A 23,087-nucleotide genomic window follows, 5' to 3' on the forward strand; every position below is an offset into this window, starting at 1 on the left:
TTCATCTGGGAAAGATTATGGTTTGAACATGGCCGTGGTGGAGTTCTGGGGTCAGGATGCTGGGAAAAGACTATACTCATTAACAAATGACAAAGGAAGAATTGCAAGGAGCTGACCAGGCCTCTAACCTCCCCACTGCACCCAGACAGCCCTCCAGGCAATGGACTCAGGCTGGTCTGCTGGGAAAGGTCAAGTCCATTTCCCCAGCTCAAAGGGCTTCTCCTTCCCCTGCCAGTACCACTACTAAGCATGCCCCCAGGCAGAAAGCAGCTTCTGAATGGAAACCTAAACCATCTTTTATTCCCCCAGCCAGGAAAGAGGGCTTGGGAAAACGGGTCCCAGGGTTGAACACAGTTAAGAACAGGGTGGAAGAGAGCCAGCAAAGTCCGTATGACCCCATGTCAGCTCCCAATAACAAAATGGGAGACAGATCTCAGGATCAGACATTTGTATTTTGGGAATATGACTATTTTTAAAGTTTGTATTTCATACTCATTCCCTTTCTGTTCTTTCTCACTTTTGGTAAAGTACATTTTAAAAAATGTCAACTAAGCTAACAGGAACCAAGGAAAGCCATTTTGTTTCTGTGCCCAGCCATACCTATGAGGGCTGGACGCGGGGTGAAAGCAGAATTCCAGGTGAGCAGACCCGGGGGGATCACCCCTTCCCTCCACAATGCTTTCCTTTCAGAGTTCTCTTTTGCTGCACCATGGAGGGTTCCGGGTCTGGCTTCTGTGATATGTGAGGGTTGTTCCTTCACAATACTGCATTGGAAATGACTGATGAATGCTTGACCCTCTGGGGGGTGGGGCAGGGGGAGATGGGAGGTGTGCAATTTGGAAAGGATTTAGTTCTCTGTCACTGGTGGGAAGGAAGAGATTTCTGGTGGGAGGAGACTGGGTCTTCTGGTGCTTGTCTCTTCAGCAGCTGCCCCTTTCCTCCTTGGCATCATTTGTTACTTAATAAACTCAATCTGAAGCCATATGCTACCTTTGTAACGTAATTACAAATTCCTTAAAATTCACTTTTTAAAAATAAACAGAATGTCATCAGTTTGAGAGAAGGGTGCAAGCTGGAACATAAAGCAAATATTTGAAACCACAAATCTGCCCTATCTAAGTAAGGGCTTCTGTCCTTGTCTGTTGATGATATGAGAGTACTAATACTCAACTTCAGACACAATACCCTCTGGGCTATGACTGAGCTCCTGTTCTACAGTTTTCAATCAAGAACTTCTAAATTTATTTATCCTGACAGTATAAGTTTCAACACTTATCAGAAAAGACTCTGATACTGGGGAAGATTGAAGGCAAAAGGAGAAGGGGACAAAAGAGGATGAGATGGTTGGATGCATCACTGACTCAATGGACATGAGTTTGAACAAACTCTGGTAGATGGTGAAGGACAGGGAAGCCTCGTGTGCTACAGTCCATGGGGTTGCAAAGAGTCAGACATGACTGAGCGACTGAACAACAACAAGTTTCAACACAAAGATTCACCAAACGCACAATGTCACATCTTACCAGTGTCACCAGATCCTATCCCTCTACCTCTAATTTCTATCCCCACAAAGTAAGGTAACCATACTCTGGAGTCAGCTGAGAACCACTCATACCCAACATGCCTCTTCCACAATCTATTCAGAGCAAAGCACAGAAAAGCAGATAACTTCTTTCAATACAAACTGTACCACATGATTAAGAAAACCACAACTCTTCTTTGCAGCCTTGTAAAAGATGTGTGCCAACTGGGTTGAAAATCCTCATTTCCAGAAAGAAAACACTGCACAAATAAAAGCACTACAAATCTTGGGCTGCGGGCTGCAACCACAGCATTTAAGAAATACTATCCCAGAAAAAGACACTGGATGATCTCACTTGTACCCAAACTCGGAGATGCAGAGAACAGACTGGCAGTTGCCAAAGGCAGGGCCTGGGACGGGGAATGAATGGAGCTGGGCAAAAGGCACACACTTCGAGTTATAACATAAGTAAGTCCTGGGGGCGTGACACGTAGCATGGCCACTACAGTCAATAACACTCTATCACATACCTGAAAGTTGCGAAGAGAGCAGACCTTAAAAGTCTTTATTACAAGAAAAATACTGTAGATATACGAGGTGATGGACGTTAACTAAACTTACTGTGGTGATCATTCCACAATATATACATATATAAAATCATTATGTTATATACCTGCAACCAGTACAATGTTATATGTCAATTATACCTTAATTTAAAAAAATATGTCCTCAACATGTGTTCAAATGGGCTATCATTTGCTCCTCACCAAAAGAAGTCTTGTTCCTGCACTATCAGAAGCTGGGACATAGAAACCCATTTGGAAAGACAGAGGCTTGACTTTCTCACAGAAATGAATCCCCCATGTGGAATTTCAGTTTATGTTTCAATGTCAAAACTATGAACAAGCAACTCCAATCCATACTAAGAATAGGAGGCCCTGAAGTCCTCACTTACACAGAAACTGCAATTGAGGAAGTCAGAATATGGAAAAGTTATATTAATCTAAGTATGGAAAATTACATTAGGGACAGAATAAAACTTTTAATATTCTATGACATTAGCATTGGTAATAGCTACCATTTTCTCATGCATGTCTTACATGCATGTCCTATTTCATTTTCACAATAACCTCAGAGGTAGGTATTATTATCCTCCTTTTATTGATGAAGAAACGAAGACACACAGAAGTTGTGACATCTTGAAAGTCACAGCTAGTAACTAACCCAGGTCTGACTAAGGTCTAGATTTCTTATCAACAATATGCAAACTCAAGACATCTCAAGGCTCTAAAACAAGTTTCTAAAAGACCAAGCTGGTACAGTGAAGTTGCAGAAAGACACAGGAAAATAAACCATCATTCCAAAAGTAAACTCAAATCATGAGTTTAAAAAAAAAAAAAAAGGATTGCCTTTAGGCCAATGCTAAAAACAGCCTATTTATGATTATTCTTATTGAATTTTAAGGAACTGAAAGCATTTTGAAACAAGTTTTGGAAAATGTCACCAGAATTTAGTAGGATTATGATCACTGAGTAGTCTTAAGTTCACCGAGCTCCCATTAGGAGCCATAAACTGTTATGTGCTAAGATACAGAAAACAGGAAACAGTTCTCATTCTCAGAAACATTCAGTGATGCTGGGCAGAGATACAGGTACAGTGACAGACCATAACACATTGTGGAAAGTGCAATAAAAGAGTTGCAGGGTATTAGAGGAAAGTGAGGAATGGTATACAATCTAGCCAGTGGGCGGCAGGAGAGTTTACTAGGAGAAGTTGCCTGCCGCAGAGGGTGGGCTACCACTCCAGGCAGAGCACAAAGCCTGGGCACAGACCAGAGGTGAGAAATAGCACAGTAACATGGCTTATGGGCGGGATGGATGGGCGGGGTACCATGTGGTCAGGCTTGCTAAAGCATGGGGTGGGAGGCAGGGACACAGGTAAGGTTAGGGAGGACAGTAGGGTCCAAATCATGAAGAAGTTTAAACCTGTGAAGAGTTTTAGGCACACAAGCAACATGCTCAGAATTATCTTTTAACTAAATCCCTTGAGAGATGGAAGCAGACTTGAAGCCACACAGCCATAGGTTCAACTTCTAGCTCTTAGGCTTATTAGCTACACGGAACCTGGAGAGATATAAAACCTTGCACGCCTCAGTCTTGTCAACTGTAAATTGGGAAGTAAACAAATAATAAAGTACTGGGACATAGTAAGCACTCTGATTATATGCTCACTGTTATTATTACTAACATTAATATCGTAAGCCTATGAGTTCAGGGAAATCCATATCGGAGTCCAGATAAGACATACTCAGATCCTGAATAGGACTGCAAAAATCAGGAGACTCTGAGAACTATCTAGGAAACAGAACTGAGCAAACCTGATGACCACCTGGCTACGGGAGTGTGGGTAAGGGAGAGGCTGCGGCATTGATGAGCCTGGTCAAAGGGATGCAGAGGAATTACACAGCAACAAGCGGGGAAGGAAGGGTCAAAGGTTAGGTTCACAGTCATTTTCAGGATGGAGCGTTCTTGTGAGCTGAGATGGAAAAGGCAGATGACAAAGGGTGATGATGCAAGAGACAGACTCACTGAGAACAAGGTTGTTGAGAGAATAAAAGGAATTTTAAAGTATCTCCTGTGTGTCGGGCACCACACGAAGACCTAGGGACACTGGTCAGTAAACCATCAGAGCAGAGTGGGACATAGATGCTAGTCCTCGGAGCGCATCCCATTAGAGAAGCTCCGAGGGGTGGCCATCTGACTGTGGGCCTCCTGAGCCTAAGTCTCTGCCTATTTACCTCTCTGCTCCCACTGCCCATCAGTGTCTTGCCCCATCTGGGAGGCACTCAGTCAAGTTCCTGGTGAGAATGAATAAATATACTTGCCCAAAATCTTATTTCTAGGAGTAGAAATTTTATAAAGAGGCCTGAGAATATATTATAAGAGAGATGCAAGAGATTTGGGTATTAAAATACAGTTAAATAATAATTAAAATACTAAAACATGAAAAATACACATCTAAGAGCTTTACACAGAGGCAGCTGAAGGTTAAGAGAGTGGAGGAACCAGGGGGCACGGGGCTGAGTCATGTGGAGAGGCCTGAAGTGGTTTCAGAACTCTGTCTGGCTGAATATATTCCCCAATCTGCAAATTTAAGCATTTAAGAAGGGACACATTTTTCATCTCAAAACTATAGATAAAGGACTAAAAAGGGAACGTACCAAAGACTATACACTAGCTGAAACCCAATCACCATAAAATAAATTCAGGCAAGTGGGCTCTGGCTCAGACTGGCCAGGTCCCAAGTGAGGCTGTACCATTTAGGGACCATGTGACCTGGTCCAGGTCCCTTAACCTCTCTGGTAAAGCTCAGACCATCTGAAAATAAATGAGTCTCCAAGCTCCTTTCAAATCTCTTGCTTAAAGGTGCTAAAGCAGCCTTTCTTAACTTCTGAATCACATACTCACTCTGAGAATCTATGAAAGCTATGAATGCTACCTACCTTCCCAAATAAACATAGATACATTCATACAAAATTCTGCAAATCATTTCAGAAATTCCTGATTGCAGACCTCCTTCTAGTGAGAAAATAACTGAGGTGCAATTCTTTATAAAGAAGATATTTGTCTTCTTTAAAAGTAATGGATTCCAGGTATCAGTGATCCCTTTATAGCCCATGGTGGAGAGCTTGCTCAGTCTCCACCTGAGCTGTAGGTCTCCTCATTTCTGAATTCCCCAGAGCCCCAAAAATAATAAGCACCCATTTCATTTATCAATTATGTTGATCAGGGCCAACATATGGTTTGAGTGCACAGTTTTGGAGTTTTCAGACCTTTGCTGCTTCTCAATGAGTTATCAACTTCAAATCCTCCCTTGGAGTAAGAAATCCAAATATACAGACAGCAACCACCATGGGCTTACTCCGCAGGGTCTATCAACTTTCCAAAATTGATTTCTGCTGAGAGGAGTCTAGCCACCCAAGACTAGAAGCTTTGCCTCAGTTCTACAGCAGAATTTGATAACCCTCCCCATTCTCCCAAAAGGAAACACACTGCATCTGCTTTTAGTAAAAAATCCTTCACATTTGTATAACCCTTTGTACTTTCCAGTCCCTCTCACATACATTAAATATTCATCTATGAGGCAAGCAATATACACAGTACTCCATTTTAAAAGATAAGGAAGAGAATATAACATTTAAGTAATCAGAGAAGGCTTTCAACAAAATCTAGCACTCCAAGTCACATGGTTATAAATATGTTAGTGTTTCCCTATTTATCCTTTATTCAGAAGGTAGGAGAAACCTTTTTAAAATGACACAGAAAAATAGGCATGGTATTTAATAAAGTGTCCAATGAACATCTAAATAGTACCTATGATTTTAGAAGCCAAGAACCTAAGCAATTCTATGAATAATGATTCAAGTTTAGTTTTTTTAATGTTCAGTAAGAATCTAATCAACCTATCATTTATGACTTAAAAAAAAAGAATTCACAGTATGTGAGTAGCAGGTGGGGGGATTCTATACTTACCTATTGCACAATGTAAAATCTAGAGAGAAAAAAGGGGGGAAAGAGAATTAGTAAAGATCAATATTATTACATTAATAGCTTTATTTCATACAAATTAGCCTTCACTCAGAATAGAGCAGTGTCTGCCAGCAGTACTGAATTTTAAAAATGAACATTCCATTTTTAATCTTCACTACAGGGTATTTAACAAAATGCGAATTCTTATTCAGTTTTTTGTTCATTTTTACTTTATCTGTGGAGGATTTGCTAGGGAGTACATCTCACCCTATAGCTTAGCAGATGTCAATGACTTCTTCTGTAAGACATATACTAGTAAGAGCAGAGGTTGCAAGTCCCCTGAGCCACACTGTACAGAACTGTCACAGACTGTGGAACACAGGATCAGAAGACACCGTCCTTGCCTGGCAGGCCCTTCAGCGCAGACATTCATTCTACAAAGCTCCACCCTTGGGCCCCATCTAATCTCTAATCCCAGATTTCTTCGAACTCCAGCCCCACATTCCTTTGGACATCTAAAGCTAGACTGGCACGCTTCAACAGGTAGCTCACCCTCTCTTTCTTTCACACCTACCTGCCTCTTGACCACCAACCTCCCACTCTCAATTCAACTGCTCTTTCCTTTCCCTCACCCTCAAATCAAGCAAGTTTCCGAGTCCTGCTAATGCTTCTGGCACATCTTCCCCAGTTTTTTATTTCCAGTGCATAGACAAGACTGCTATCTCCTCTCTACCTCAATGGCCATCTAACCAGCCAATTAGGTTTTTCCAAATCCCCTTCTAATTCATCCTATATCTAGCACCTTAACCTGGGTGATAGTACTAAAGTAATTTGAAGCCATCTACAAGATTGAGTTAACGACCAAAGTTTTTCTGGGCGATGAGACTAACAACTATTGCAGTGCATTTTAGAATTTACACTGCTGTAGCTGTCATTGTGTTGTCTGGAACTATAATCACCCTGGCAGATGGGCAGGACACATACCTCTATGTCCAGATGAAAAAACAAAAACTTAGAAAAGTTGTCCAACTTAAACAAGGTAGTAAGTGATATTCAGGATCAAGAACCTAGATTTTATTTCTAGTGTACTGCATTTTCTATCATTTCACTGTACATTAGTTATATCTGAAAAGACTATAACTTGACAAGACTTAGCTTCATCTACAACATGCCTAGTAAGACTTGGTATTTAAGTCTACTATTCTGCTAAGTCTTTTTTGAAGAGAGTGGGGCAGAGGGTGGCTTGGATTAAAAAAAAAAAAATCAAGCTGCACAAATTTGTTGATAATTGATAAGAGAACAAAAGAATTACTAGACTTCAAATCTTACATTTTTCAAAAGAAAACACTACTAAAGAATCTCGAAAGTGTGAATATCACAAGATAGGCTGAACAACCTATTGCAAGATCAAGGAAAACTAAGCTACGTGCTGATTAAAATGAATCAAAGATGACCAACGAGCATCCTTTGAGACAAGACAGGTGATAGTGACTAGACAGAAAACCTACTCTTTTCATGTATGTGGCAAGACATCCAGGCTGCTGATTCACAACAGGGACACTGCAGAAAAGGACATATAACACTTAAGGCCAATCATATCTTCTTTGTGTGACAGAACAGCTCTTAGTCATATGAGACCCAACCTCTCCCTTTTAATCACGTATTTTATACTGCCTTCTTTACTATATAATTCAGAGATGGTATAACTTACCTATAAAAAATGAAAATTAACAACATCCTAACTGAGATGTAAATTAGGAATAAGAAGAAAGTTGTTTATTTAAAAAAACATGTATTTCCACATATAAATGCTTGGGGACACAATGACATAATGAAGCACTCAAGATACAGGTATCAACTTATGATGAATACATTTGGATTTAAAAATAAGAGCATCAGTACAAGCAACTTATGCAGCTCAATTCCAGAAAAATAAACGACCCAATCAAAAAATGGGCCAAAGAACTAAACAGACATTTCTCCAAAGAAGACATACGGATGGCTAACAAACACACGAAAAGATGCTCAACATCACTCATTATTAGAGAAATGCAGATCAAAACCACAATGAGGTACCACTTCACACCAGTCAGAATATCTGCGATCCAAAAATCTGCAAGCAATAAATGCTGGAGAGGGTGTGGAGAAAAGGGAACCCTCCTACACTGTTGGTGGGAATGCAAACTAGTACAGCCACTTTGGAGAACAGTGTGGAGATTCCTTAAAAAAATTGCAAATAGAACTACCTTATGACCCAGCAATCCCACTGCTGGGCATACACACCGAGGAAACCAGAATGGAAAGAGACACATGTACCCCAATGTTCATCGCAGCACTGTTTATAATAGCCAGGACATGGAAACAACCTAGATGTCCATCAGCAGATGAATGGATAAGAAAGCTGTGGTACATATACACAATGGAGTATTACTCAGCCATTAAAAAGAATACATTTGAATCAGTTCTGATGAGATGGATGAAACTGGAGCCGATTATACAGAGTGAAGTAAGCCAGAAAGAAAAACACCAATACAGTATACTAACACATATATATGGAATTTAGAAAGATGGCAATGACGACCCTGTATGCAAGACAGCAAAAAAGACACAGATGTGTATAACGGACTTTTGGACTCAGAGGGAGAGGGAGAGGGTGGGATGATTTGGGAGAATGGCATTGTAACATGTATACTATCATGTAAGAATCGAATCGCCAGTCTATGTCTGACGCAGGGTACAGCATGCTTGGGGCTGGTACACGGTGATGACCCAGAGAGATGTTATGGGGAGGGAGGTGGGAGGGGGGTTCATGTTTGGGAACGCATGTACACCCGTGGTGGATTCATGTCAATGTATGGCAAAACCAATACAGTATTGTAAAGTAAAATAAAGTAAAAATAAAAATTAAAAAAAAAAAAAGAGTATCAGAAAGCACTTTGGGCAAGAATAGGAAAATAACAGAGCAGAGGCACAGGCCAGCACTAGAATAGACACAGTATTAAAACAATTATGAACATAGGGAAAGAATCTTAACTGAAGTTAGAATAAGGACAGCAAATAAATAACAAAGAAGAGGAAATGAGGAAGTATAAACATTATCACAAATCAAGCTAGGTCTTCTTTATTTGTGTGATGTCAAAATAATCCCCTAGATAATGTCCCAAGATAGGGCAGTAAGAAAGTATCATCAAAAATTTATCCTTCTCACTTGAAATCCCATTGAGACATACAACCCATGCCTAGTATGTAAAAAGAACTTGGAGACGATATACTTTGAATGGTAAGACAAGGAAAAGAATATGGATTAGACAAAAAAAAAAACACTAATAAAAATACTGAGCTGATGTGATAATGTGGTTGTATAATAGACTGGGAATACTTTTAGGATGAAAGTAATTCAAACAAAGGCAATATAAAATACTATCAAAGTAGTTATATTAAAGAAATTGAATGAGATTCCTACATCACATGTGTTGCCATTAACCTAAAGTCTGAACAGGAATCTCAAGTCTGTTTCATATTTTCAATCAGTTTCATTGCTTTTGCAGTTTTAACACTATGGCACTGAAATCCTTTTCAACTAACTATGCCAGCTGAAAATGCTATAATGCTTACCGAACAGAATGTGCAGAATGAACAAATTACTCAATTTTAAGATATCTTTATTTCATTTAAGTTCCCTCTTCATTCCAACTGTCGTAGGCAGAATAATAAAGATGAATCCCTTAAGATTCTTGTTCCTAAGTTATCCAATCAAACACTAAACAAGGTACCACAGGGTAGGAATTTTGCAAATGTAGTTAAAAGTCTGAAGTCAATGGACTTTACGGTATAGAGATTATATGGATAGGCCTGATCCAACTAGGGCAGTCTTTTAAAAGCAGTTTTCTCCGGCTGGTGGTAGAAGAGGAAGTCAAAAATATTCAAGGAACAAGATAGTCAATATATTCCTGTATAGTCCATGGAATTCTCTAGGCCAGAACACTGGAGTGGGTAGCCTTTACCTTCTCCAGGGAATCTTTCCAACCCAGGGATAGAACCCAGGTTTCCTGCATTACAGGTGGATTCTTCACCAGCTGAGCCACAAGGGAAGCCCAAGAATACTGGAGTGGGTAGCCTATCCCTTCTCCAGTGGATCTTCCTGTCCCAGGAATCGAACTGGGGTCTCCTACACTGCAGGTGGATTCTTTACCAACTGAGCTATTAGGGAAGCCCATCTCACATGAATGCTCACCAAACTGCATCCACTGTAAAGGAGGCTCTTAATAAGAGTGAAAAAAATGATATGCACTATTAATACCAATTAGCCTCTTTTCCCAGCCACCCTAGTGTTTCCTCAATAGGCTCATGAACAAATTGGCCATGGCAGCAAGAAGGGAGGCTATGCCCGGGCTCAGCAACATGTACTTCCTCTTAGCAAGGCAGACCTGGCTAACCCTACTGCTGGCTGCCTAATCTGCTAACAGCAGAGATCAACATTAAATGCCCCATAAAATACCACTTCCCAGGGGGATAGCATACACCCTGATGGTAGGCTGATTACACTGGACTTTGTCCATCAAGGAGGGAGCAGATATCTGTACTTATTGGAACAAACACATATTCTAGGTATGGTTCACCTTCTTTGACCACAGTGGCTCTGCCAGCCTTACCATCTATAAATTCAGAGTGCCTTATCCACCATCACGGCGTTCTAACAGTATTGTGCCTCGTCAAAGAACACACTCCACAGCAAAAGAAATCCATACATCACTGGGCTCAGGCCCACTGAATCATCTGATCTTACCACACACCTCATCACCCAGAAATGCCTGGCTTAGCTGAAAGGAAGAATGGTTTACTGAAGACTAAGTTATAATGCCAACTGGGGGGCCTTACCTTCAAAGAACGGAGTTCTGCCTCACAGGATGCTGCCTACACTTTGAATCACAGGTGCTGCATTCCTCACAAGCAGATTACAAAGTTCCAAGAATCGAGAGGAGGAAGCAGGAGTGGCTACTCTCACTATTACACCTGCTCACTCACCTGAAGAATTTTTGCTTCCCATGCCGGCAATGCTGAGCTCTACTGGTTTAAGAGATCTTAGTCTCCACAAGGTTACTGGCTGCACCAGGTGACACAACAATGGTTCTACTGAACTGGAAGATTAGACTGCCCCCTGGCCATTTTGGGCTCCTTCTTTATGCTACTGAACCAACAGGCAAAAAACAGGGTTTACTGACGGATGGAATGGTTGATCCTGATTGAGATCACGTTGCCATAGGGAATGGAGGCAAAGTGGACTATGTACAGAAGCCAGATATGAGGCACCTGTTAGCATTTCCAATAGGAAAGGTTAATGAAAAACTTACAGAAACCAAAAGAGGTAGAATGACTAAGGACTCGGACTCCTTGGGAATGAAGGTTTGGGTCATTCCACCCTTATTGCTGTAGTAGCACTGTTAGTTGCTCAATTGTGTCCGACTCTTTGCGATCCCACGGACTGTAGCCACCAGGCTCCTCTGTCCATGGGATTCTCCAGGCAAGAATACTGGAGTGGACTGCCATTCCCTTCTCCAGAGAATCTTCCCGACCCTGGGGCTGAACTCAGGTCTCCTGAGTTGCAGGCAGATTCTTTACCATTTGAGCTACAGGGAAGACTTGCAATCTGTACCACAGTCTAAAGCTATGCTGCCAATGCAGTAGTTACTAGAGCTTATTTCAGTTTAAATTAAAAGGAAATAAAACTAGAAAGTCATTTTCTCAGTCTCACCTACCCCATGGACTCAACAGTGGCTAGTGTATCAGACAGATAGCACAGATTTGAAGTATTATCATTGCAAAAGTTCTTCTGGACAATGCCAGTCTAAAGAATTAATTTTATTTATTTATACATCAGTTAGAAACCCTTTGACAGGATTCTTTCAAAGTTATATTATAAGTGTGTTCAAAATGTCTCCATCTGTAGGAAACTGCATGGTCTCTTATTCAGAGACCTAATGCATTCTCCTGACTTCATACGAATCTTTTTGTTTTTCAAAGTCTAAGGTTCCAAGTTGTTTTACTATTACATCAGAAGATTTTCTCTTTTCTGTTAGCTATCACTTATATTCATTTTAAGTTTAAAAATTTAACAAGCAGGTACTCAGGAAGGGAACAGTTTTTTTTCTTGAAAAACAGCTCCTATGTGTAACTCCATACACTCTCAATAACCACATTGAGAGGAGCTTTCACTTCCAAATAATTTTCTAGAATTTTTCCTGATTATTTTTGAATTATACTTTCCAACCTTTTCTACTTCTGGTAGCCACATATCTTGACAGGTTTGATACTCTCAATCTCTTTTCTAGATATCTTGGTTCTACTACACTATTAGTCTGTTAAATTCCACTACTTTCCTGTATGCTTTTTCTGTGGTACTGATAATCACTCACACATTAGCTAGTCCACCAGAGGTCTCTGCTCTGTAATCTATTTTATCTGAGACCATAACCAGGAACTCCTGCCTTTCTTGAATCTTTAGTACATATTACATACTTTTCTGCACTGCACCCTCCTTCCTGTCCTGAACTGCAACCATTGATATTTTCAGTTCCCTTTATTTAAAAAAAAAAAAAAAATCAGCATGCTCTTTTTCACAGCCATTACCTGTCTTCTCTGAATACCATATCAATTTGCTTCTATTTGCTTGAGTTGTTAAGCAGTGAGGCCTGTGTGGGTGGACTCCTGTTTCCCACAGTCTCCCTCTTCCCTTCGGATGTTGTGACACTTACTAACTATACCCAAGTTCTGCTCCCCTCTGGTTTTCAGTTTCTGAAGCTGGTTTGTCTGGCTTCTCGTCATTCCTGTTTGTGTCAGGTAGCTCCACTATGACTTGCTCTGCTTGCTCTTCACAAGACTCAGAGGCCTGGTTTCCCAAAACAAGGGCTCAGAAAAAAAGCAGTCTAAAATGTGCAAATAGCTTGTGTTCCAGAAGTTCCTTTTAAAAATCATTATTGAGAAATCAGCATGTTTCCACAAAGAAGAAAAACACTACAGGTGATAGTTATGTCCCCAGATCAGTTCAGAAAAGCAAACTTAACAGACAGTGTGCCTAAAATGTATGACTGTATTAGTAACATCACAGAACCCAATCACCTAATATTTCTGCAGGGAAAAAAAATCACTCAGTAGTTGAGGTAAAAAGACAAAAATGCAGCAGGGAGACAAGATCGGAGCCCTCTTCCTAAGGATACTACAAGTTCTTAAAAATTTTCTGCATTTTAGAAAAATATCCAAATCAGTTTCCTGTTGCATCAAAGGGTCTGAGGAAGAGTCGTGAGGCGAGGTATAAGAGGCAGAGCAGAATACAGACATGGGACTTAGAAATAACAAGACCTGTCTTCTTTCCTTCCCCAGAACCAACCAGTTTGGCCATTTCAGATCCAACCCTAAATCAACTCAAGAGAAAAGATAACAAATGAAACTTTTTTCTTTCTTTCTTCCTTTTTTTTTGGTAGATAAGAGGGTTCCAAGCATTAGAGGGATCTGGAAGACAATAAGAAGGAAAAGGGGTGCCTGTGGTCCACTAGACAGTCCAAGATGGACAGTGGCTGGTAAATGATGTATGTAGTGAAGGACATGTGCTGAAGATGGTCTATTTAGCAAAAACAATAAATGTCTCTGTAGAGCAGTCCTTAACTTATTGAAATCCTCACTGTTAATCACAGAGGCACATCCAATTACAAGTACCTGAAAGTGTCTTTGTGGTAATTACAGTCTTACATTAACTAAATATATTTAGAAATCCAAATTCTGTTAGAAATAAGTTTAAAGTGCCATAATGTAGGATCAATCTACCAATTTCTAATCTTTAACCGAATTCTCAACAGGAAAGATAGAATCCTTCCTTATCCAGGACTATCATGGACAACTCAGAAAAGAATAAAGTAAAAAGAAAACTTATCCATAGGTCATTATAGATGAATGGTATTTTAAAAAACTGAGATATAATTCACATATCACAAAATTCACTTAAAGTATACTATTCAGTGATTTTCAGTTATGTTTCTAAGGTTGTACAACCATACCACCATTTAATTCAAGAACAATTTCATCACCTTAAAAAGAAATCCTGTACCCATAAGCAGTCACAGCCCTTGGCAACCATTAATCCACTTTCTGTCTCTCTGAATTTGCTTATTCTGGATCTTTCATATAAATGGAACCAAACACACAGCTTTTTGTTTCTAGCTTCTTTCACAAAGCATGTTTTCAAGATTCATCTATGTTGTAACAAGTACCAGTAATTCATTCATTTATGGTATGGAGAAACCATTTTTTATTTATCTATGAATGGCATTTAAAAAATATACTTTTGTTACCTATGTTAATTAACTCCCAGGATTACTCCACATTTAACTCAAGACACAATGTATTTATTTACACACTGACCTCTTGGCCCACAAAGTTACCAGCATTTTACTTTCTATCGATTTATAAATCATCTCATATCTTAGTATCTTCACTGTACTGTGTCTCATGACTTTGGTGCATACTTTCTTGGGCTTGCTGCCTAAAACCACTTTTCTAGAGATTGTCCCTTCCCTCCAACTTCTATACGGTTAATGTGACCCTGCTCTTGTCTATAGGTGACTGGACCAGAAATAAGTACCTAATTTAAGCTGGACAATTAGGCTCTTCACTAGGACTATGGAAATGGAAATAAGATTGCTTTTAATTAGCTGCTCTCTTGATTGCAGAAACTACAATCTCAGGAGTTTTCTATTACCATGGTCTGCCACGTAGACTAAGAAACCAAACAAACAAACAAAGAAGCAAACAAACCAGTCTGCAGGAAGAGAAGAATCAGAGGAAGAGAGAGAGCACGGTAATGAGACACTGCAAGAACTCCTGGGTTCCCAATGGTGCTCCAGTCCCTGATTCCAGGCCATTCCTAGGTCCCAGGTGCAGCCCCACCATTGGGTTCCATGGGACACACTATACATTTATAACAAAGTCCCCTTACAGATGAAGTCAGTCAAGGAGGTTTCTATAATCTCTAGCCAATGGTCCTAACATAAGCATCTACTCAATAAAATTTTAATATCTTTATCAGTAAGGGTTCAGTCTCCATGGTACCCATTACAGTGACTCAAGCACATACTTATTTAACTATCACCTGTGGAATATTTTGGAAAACTATCTATAAAAATTACTCAAGATATTCTTGTATGAGTATGTGGGAAAAAAATTGGGATTTCTATTTTATTAAAAAGCTATATTATTGTTTCACAAACTCAATATATCTTGTACATATTTTGCAAAACTTCATTTAATTTCCTCAGAAATTAAATGGACATTACTACATGTCCATTTATACATGATTAGTAAATGTTTCTAAATTTTTTTAAAAGCAAAGTGTTATATTTTCCTGAGAAGATTTGAAGTTTCTTGAGAACAAGTAGAGTCTATTTCAAACTCTCATAGAACCTACTAAGGAATAATCATATAGATTATTATTCAGAATATCCTTACAGAGGTACAAGTGAGTGGCTGACCTCCCTGGACTCATTTTTTCCTCCTTTAACAAGGTTTATTATCAAGCACTAATAACTCACAAAAGGACAACTTATCTGTAATTAAACAATACTAAGCACATGTAATTATCATACCATCTAGGTTGGGTAGGCGAGAAAACATTCCTTAATGGACAGCTCAGGAAACGCTGTTCTAGCAAGCCTGATCTTTTCTCCCCAGTTGTGGGGTCCTTTCCCACCACTGCCATCTACAAAGCTAATATACTGCACATTCCAGGGAGTCTTCATTCATTTTGCAGAGTACTTTTTCCAGAATCAAATCCAGGATTTGTCACCAAATTGGTTTTTACTGGGGATAATAGAGATAAAACCAAAACTCCACAGTATTTTCTTAAATCCCTATTTAAAATTCTATAAGGATAAATGGGCTAATCCCTCCCAGGCTAAGATTTGGTTCCTAAGTGGATTTTTGTATCACACTATTTGAGGTCACTACCTTCCCTAAGATAATCTTAAAATTTAAAAATTATACCTCTAATATTACCAAATCTTACAGAGACAGACTCCCCTTTAAATTATTACATTATTCCAATGGGGGACCACTTCCTACTGTGTCAAGCACTGAGGCAGTTTCTAATGGTCTTGATTCCAAATTTGCTTCTCTGTAGCTTCAGAGAACTGTGTGGGCCAAAGGTCCAGGAGACAGGTTCTACTTATTTACTACTGCCTCTTTCCAAAAAAACGTCAGCCTCCAAGTTTAAAATATGGCCTAAACTACTTCCACCTAATTATTCTACAAATGAGAAAAAGAGGTAGACAAGAGGTAAATGACACCCCCAAATTCCCAAAGTAAGTTAGTAAAACTAGCATGCTTAGAATATGGCACTCAAGCTCCGGCTGCAGGCTCTTTACATCACATTATCTACCTTAAATGCGTAAGAAGGACAGTATCGAAATCTCCCTGCTTTTTCTGCTTTCAAAAATTAGGGGAGAGGTGGACGGAACACATTTTATTTCATAGAGATAAATGGTCTTTTCTTAAATAGTCTTCCAAACATCATGACGGGCTTGGCCTAGAGGCTATGTGAAATGAAACTGAATACCAGATCTGCTCTGCACCCTGAAAAATTTTCACCATAATGAACTACGGCAGCTATTGTGTGTGCCCAAAGCCATCTCATCTCCCTTTTTCCATTAACAAAGTCTACAGTTTCTTGGCCAGAAGGATGTGCCCCAGATCTGACTAATCAAGTATCTCACATCACTGGCAAGAGTGATTGTTCTAAGTAAGGCCAACCAGAATCCTTCCCTGACGCTAAGAAAAATAAGCTCTCTCACACCATGTGGAGAAGGCAACCTGCAGTAGGAGAGCCTAAGACCAATATTCAAAGAGAAGCAGAGCAGCAGAGACGAGAGACGGAAGGAGAGTCTGCAGCATCACATCCTTGGTTCTCACTCCTCATTCCTGAGCCGGTCCCTTTGATTTTGTAAGCTAACCCTACATCTTTACCAACCATGGAAGCCGATAAATTTCCTTTTGCTTAAAATAATTTGAATTGGGCTTCTGTCACTTGCCACGCAAAAATCCTAACATACTTAACCCAGAAGACAGGAATGGATATATACATTATCCTTAATACAGGGAAATTAATAAACTATTCTTTAAGAAAAAATTTGGAGGCTTCTAGACAGTCTCTACTGTTTCTTATATCTGTCCCTCCTGACATCCTACACTTACCAACTTCACTGTGCCCATTATATGCCAGGCCCCAAGAGTATCCGAGTTTGCTAGCAGTTCCCTAGAATGTTCCTGGAACTTTTTTAATCCTAATATAAGTCTGTTTAATTTGATTTCCAATAAAAGTTGAATGTAAAACACATTCCAAGTAATGCAAGTTAAATGAGATCTACTTGACCTGGTCAAAGAGATAAACTAGACATCAACATTATACATAGCATACTATGAGGCAAGTTTTTAACATTTAAAGCAAATCCAACAGAAACATGGCTACTTCAATACAATTTAGTAGCTTGTTTTAATTTTACAATAGAAATCAACAACAACAAATCACAGGACCCACCTCCAATAAGGCTCCAGTTTGGAAGAATTTCAAAGGCTTTTCAATGGAATAATAAAGGCTGTGATAGCTACCCTTAGCCAGGTATGCTCTGACCAGACCAACTGCTATAACAAGCCACCTAAGAAAAAGAACAATCAGAAAAAAAAAAAGGTTAAGTAGGATTATAATAGAAAGACATGGCAACGACAGATACTGCCAAAGGTGACCTCAACAATCTGTCCTGGATTTATGATCACCCTCAAATGCCAAGCTGTATGTAATGCACAGAAATGCTGCACCATCAGCAACATCCTAACAAGAGTGCTTTTTTGTAAAAGCACAGTGGCACCTCACCCATCTGGAGCTTGGCTTTTTGGCAACCTTGCCTATTGAGAACAAGGCCAAAAGGAAGGGAATAAGCTAAATTGGTCCTTGAGCGGCTATATTAGGTGCCAGAAAGTACAAGGCAAAAGAAACTATTACAGGCAAATTTAATGCCCTGTGCAGTTAAAGGGTCTGTAATAATAACAGGGTGAAGATAAGATGTTTTAAACTATTTATGTAAGTATCTTACTGGTACGTTAAAAGCTGTTCTTTTAAAAGACTGCAAATGACATGAATAAATAGCTTTCTTTTTTTTTTAGAATAAAAGGCTTTTAAGCTGAGAGTCCCAAAATCAATTCAGTAAAGAAAGTCAGATCAATACAAAATGCAAAAGGGAAGCATTTAGGCATATGGCTCTGAACACATTTTTGTTCTACTCTCCTCCAAAATAAATTTCTCAGATCTTGTAGCTTTTTATTTGCTAAGTTCCATACTGAAATGTTGTACACTTTTATTAAAGTATGTCTCCTTGAAGGTGCTAACAGATTTATTTATGTGTACAATTTTAACTAGGCAATAGGGAATGTGGTCTGATATTTCTAGAAACTATCATGCAAATACATCAAACAAGAGTTTGTTAAAAAAAAAAAAGAAAGAAAGAAATTAATTCCTTAATGGTGTTACTACTTTAGCATTGGTGGTGGTGGTTTAGTTACTAAATCGTGTCCGACTCTCGATTCCATGGATTGCAGCCTGCCAGGCTCCTCTGTCCACGGGATGCTCCAGGCAAGAATACTGGAGCAGGTAGTCATTTTCTGCTTCAGAGGATCTTCCGGACCCATGAATCGAACTGGGTCTCCTGCATTGCAGGTAGATTCTTTACCGATTAGTGGCCTAGAAAAAAGCTTACTTTACTCTCACACCCCCAACCTGTCTTCCTGGTTTAAGATACCATTTCTTACCCTCCACCCTATTCTCTATGTTAATGGTTTAAAAATACTCTTTTCACCTTCCCCAATGTATCTTAAAAATCTATCTTCAGTGCAATGCCCTTACTAAGACGACAAGAATTTTTATATATAAGCACACACATAACACTCCTGAATATTCTTTTAAAATCACTGTGACCATTTATGCGATAAAGTAAGCTTGCATGCAATATTTTTTCATTAGTCTCTGAGCCAAGAGACATGGGTTCTAGGCTCAAAACTACTACTAACAAGTTCTGTGACTTCAAACAAGATAAGCAAGTCACAACTTCTCTGAGCCTAGGTTTCAATACTATCTCTAACAATAGTCATAAAGCCCCTATGATCTTCTCAAGATATGTTTTGTGCATGTTTGTGTGTGAAAAAGCAAGGTGCTGAAATGCTAATAGATTAGCATTAGTATTTTTAAAAAGGGATGGGGTTATAATTATACAGTTTGCTAGTATCAGTATCTTAAAGACACACAAAATTAACTGCCTTCTAGGGAGGAAACCTGTGTGAAAGGGAAGATAGGAAGGTAGATTCTCACCGTATGCCCTTGCATATATTTTCAATTTTGCATTTGGCCATTGTATTATCTAGTTTAAAAATAAATCAAACTAGATGTTCATTATTCAGTTCTTTCAACTTTTCTGTATGTTTGAAAATTTTCAAAATAAAATGTTAAGAAAAAAATTTTTTTACAAATGAATACAATTTAAAAATCTATCCATTCGTCTGATCCTGTGATCAAAAATCAGGAGATCAAAGAATGGGAGAAACTTGGAGAGCGCCTAACTCAACTCTAGTTTTTACAGATGAAAAAACGGAGGTCTCGAGAAATTAAATGATTTATCCAAGGTCACACAGCTAGTCCGTGTCATAACTAGAACTCAAAATTCACTGTGACAAGGGATGGACTGAAGTAACAAACAAGAGGGGGTAAAACCTGTTTCCAGGGTCTATTCCCCTCCTTCCCAGTAACTCTGCCTTCCATCTCTAGAGTCCTCCCCGCTCCAACCCATCCTATAAAGTCTGCTGCTGCTGCTTAGTCGCTTCAGTCGTGTCCGACTCTTTGCGACCCCACAGACGGCAGCCCACCAGGCTCCCCCGTCCCTGGGATTCTCCAGGCAAGAACACCTGGAGTGGGTTGCCATTTCCTTCTCCAATGCATGAAAGTGAAAAGTGAAAGTGAAGTCGCTCAGTCGGGTTCGACTCCAGCGACCCCATGGACCTATAAAGTCTAAATTCACCTAAAGCACAGAACTGCTCATGTCACTGGGCAAAAACTTTGAACGCTCTTCCACCACCTTTCAAATTAAAGCTCATCGTGGATTTTGAAAACAGCCGCGGAAACAAATGGTCACTCTGCAGCCACAGCTCCCTCCACTCCCTTCAGAGGGAACAGCTCGCCATCCGTGACTTGCCGCCTGGGCTCTCCGCGCTGCAGGATCGCCCGGCACACCGCCCCCCAGACCTGAACGTGCGGCCAGCCCACCTGTCCTCCCAAGGCCCTCCGAACCACCACCTAGGCAGCCTTCCCCGAGCCCCCACGGAGCCTCAAAACTCCAGCTCCGAGCACACCCTGTGCCTGGGAACTTGCTCGGCCCCCGGCCCGGGCGAGAGTCCCGAACAGGCACAGGGGAGGAGGATCCCGCCTCGGCTGCCCTTAGCGCCCAAGTGCCGGGGCCCGGACTCCCGCCGCCGGGGCTGCACTGCGCGTGGCGGACCGAGCCGGGCCGCTCCTCCGGCCGCAGAGCCCCCTCCCCGGCCAGGCTCTCCCCCGCCTTCACGAACCCCAGCCTCACCCCGCGGTCATCACCACATTGTAGATGACCAGGTATGCCGTGGCCAGAGGCCCGGGGCCCTTTTTCTTCCGCGAGCTGCTGGCTTCGCCGGCCCCGGCACGGCCCCCGCCGCCCCCATTCCCTTTCGACGCTGCAGTCGCCGCCGCTGCCGCCATGTCAAGTGCCGGGAACCCACTCTCCTCGCGCAAGCCCCACAGCCCGAACTGGGCACTGTGAGAGGGTGGGGGGAAGGACGCGGGAGAGGCGGAGCGGAGGCCGCGGGGCGGAGCCAGGGACAACGCCCACGGCGGCCGCCATCTTGGAGGAGGGCAAAGACGCTCCCGGCGCCTTCCGCCCCTCCGCGAGCCTCAGTTGCCACCGCCATCTTGGAACGGAGTAATCACCGCCGCTTTTGCCCTCCAGAGAATAACCTCCGGCGCCATCTTGATTAGGTCAATATTGTCTTCGGCCTTGCTGGGCAGGCTCGCTGTTTCTACCATCAAGATGCATCGTCGTCCGTGGTTATTCTCTTTCCTATAATTTCCGCCTCCATACTGGATTAAATAAATCTTTCATTCTCTCTTGTCATCGTGACTTCTCCCAGTGGTCCTATCTTCCCCCCTAATGCAGCCCTGAGTAAACCTTCAGTTTTGAGTCAGGTCATTTGACGCACATTTCGTTTCCCATCATCCCCAGAGGCCTGCGGGAACTGCCTTTTATGTTAACTTGTAGTTAGGTTGAAGATTTCAGTCTCCGAAGGTTTATTTCCTGCCTTTAAGTTACTAGTGAAGGAGGAAACAAACAGAACAGGACTCCATCTTGGGCCAGACTGTGGACTTTGAGCTATGTGCCCAGTATCTATGTAAATGACATACCAACTGAGAAAACAGGCCCCCGGGATGGAAGAACCCAGGGCTCATACCTAGACTCGCCATTGCCTAAAAGAATACCCTAATTATCTGTGTAACCAAATGGAATCATAAATTCCATTTTGCTTATTGGGTTATGACCACAGGCCTGTTGATAATTGTCCACTGTTAACTACCTAGGCTTAAGGCATATGAATCATGGGTTAACTTTGATTGTATCTTTCTCTTCCTTTGTTCAGACTAGTTTCAGGGAATTTGGGGAGATGGGTTTGGGCTCGTACACTTAGGGTATATAAGATTTTCACAAAAACTTGTTGGGGTCCTTATGCTAAGAGGAGACTCTGCCTTGGGCCCGCCGGTGTAATAAACTGCACTTCACTATCTGCATTGTCCTTCTGAGTGAGTTTGTTTCCCGGAACGCGTGGCTACAACACTAGAATAGTGGAGGTCTGTAGGGTAAGGGAGTTAAAGGCGAGGTTCGGAAAAAGAGCGAGACTGGCACTTCACAGGAAGGGGTGAGAAGGGACAGCAGTCAGATTAGTGAGCTTCTGCACTAACCCAAGAAAAGAGTAAGCATATATGTGGAAAGCTACTGTCTTAAGGGGGCCTGTTCTTCTCCAACGTTGTTCGGAGTAGTTATCTCTTAAATGGCTGGGGCAAGGAATTCTGGAGATGGGCCAGAGGAGGACCTGGAGAGGAGTTTAAACTCCAGGCTATTTTTAGCCATGTAACTTTCCTTCATTTTAGACCCTAAGGAATATATACAAACAGAAAAAAAGAGGTGGGTGCTGTAAATGTTCAGGGCTTCTTTGTGCTGATAAATGAGGGTTAGGGGTTTGTGGTCCAGGAAGAAGGAAGTCTAAAGCCCGTAGTGTTGATTTTCTATTCTAGCTGTCAGGGCCTCAAGCAAAAGAACAGTCTTGACTTGGTCTTGGGAAATGGCTTGGATTCGGTCTTGGAGGAATCCCTGGAAAAGATTAAACAAACAAGTCCCAAAGATAAGTAGGAGGATGATAAAAATGAATGATCTGAGAAGGGAGGGGTAAAACCCAAGGCATCTAGTTCCAATCTGTTAACCATGACTGCTAGGAGTTGCTTAATCTCTGGCGGATTCGTGAGGCTCGATCTGCAAGGTTTTTTGCAGCTCCTTGGACAATACCTTATTGGTTGGCATAGAAACAGCAGGATTCGTCTAGAAAAAGGCATAGACCTCCCTTCTCTGCACTGAGTAGATCTGAGTAAGTGAGTGAGTGAAGTTACTCAGTTGTGTCCGACTCTTTGTGACCCCATGGACTGTAGCCTACCAGGTCCTCAGTCCGTGGAATTTTCCAGGCAAGAGTACTGGAGTGGGTTGCCATTTCCTTCTCTAATCCCCTTCTATTTTGTAATACCAAGGAATCAAGTTGATTTTGGACAGTTATTAGGCCTTGAGCTATTTCATGGAGGCTGTCTGATAGGTCTTTAGATAGTGTCTGATAGTTTTGGATGGAGGTGGTTAAGCTGGTGGTTCCTGTTCCTATTTCAGCTGCCA

At 41.1% G+C, this 23,087-nt stretch overlaps 1 protein-coding gene across 2 annotated transcripts in view; it reads right to left on the minus strand.

Moving 5' to 3' along the window:
* HACD2 (3-hydroxyacyl-CoA dehydratase 2) overlaps positions 1-20,981 on the minus strand; it is a 93,460-nt gene extending 72,479 nt beyond the window's left edge. The window contains exons 1-3 of one of the 2 annotated variants that reach the window (XR_011249556.1): positions 20,709-20,981; positions 17,630-17,747; positions 6,055-6,073 (exon numbers count right to left, since the gene is read on the minus strand). Coding sequence is in view for 1 of the 2 variants with exons in the window: in XM_069555877.1 (XP_069411978.1) it covers positions 6,055-6,073; positions 17,630-17,747; positions 20,709-20,863 (292 nt within the window). In the remaining variant the exon portion in view is untranslated. The remainder of the gene's footprint in view (positions 1-6,054; positions 6,074-17,629; positions 17,748-20,708) is intronic. The other variant, XM_069555877.1, reaches the window with a different exon arrangement.
* Between the last annotated feature and the right edge of the window lie 2,106 nt (positions 20,982-23,087).

Source organism: Ovis canadensis, chromosome 1 (genome assembly GCF_042477335.2).
Source record: "Ovis canadensis isolate MfBH-ARS-UI-01 breed Bighorn chromosome 1, ARS-UI_OviCan_v2, whole genome shotgun sequence".
Classification (NCBI taxonomy): domain Eukaryota; kingdom Metazoa; phylum Chordata; class Mammalia; order Artiodactyla; family Bovidae; genus Ovis; species Ovis canadensis.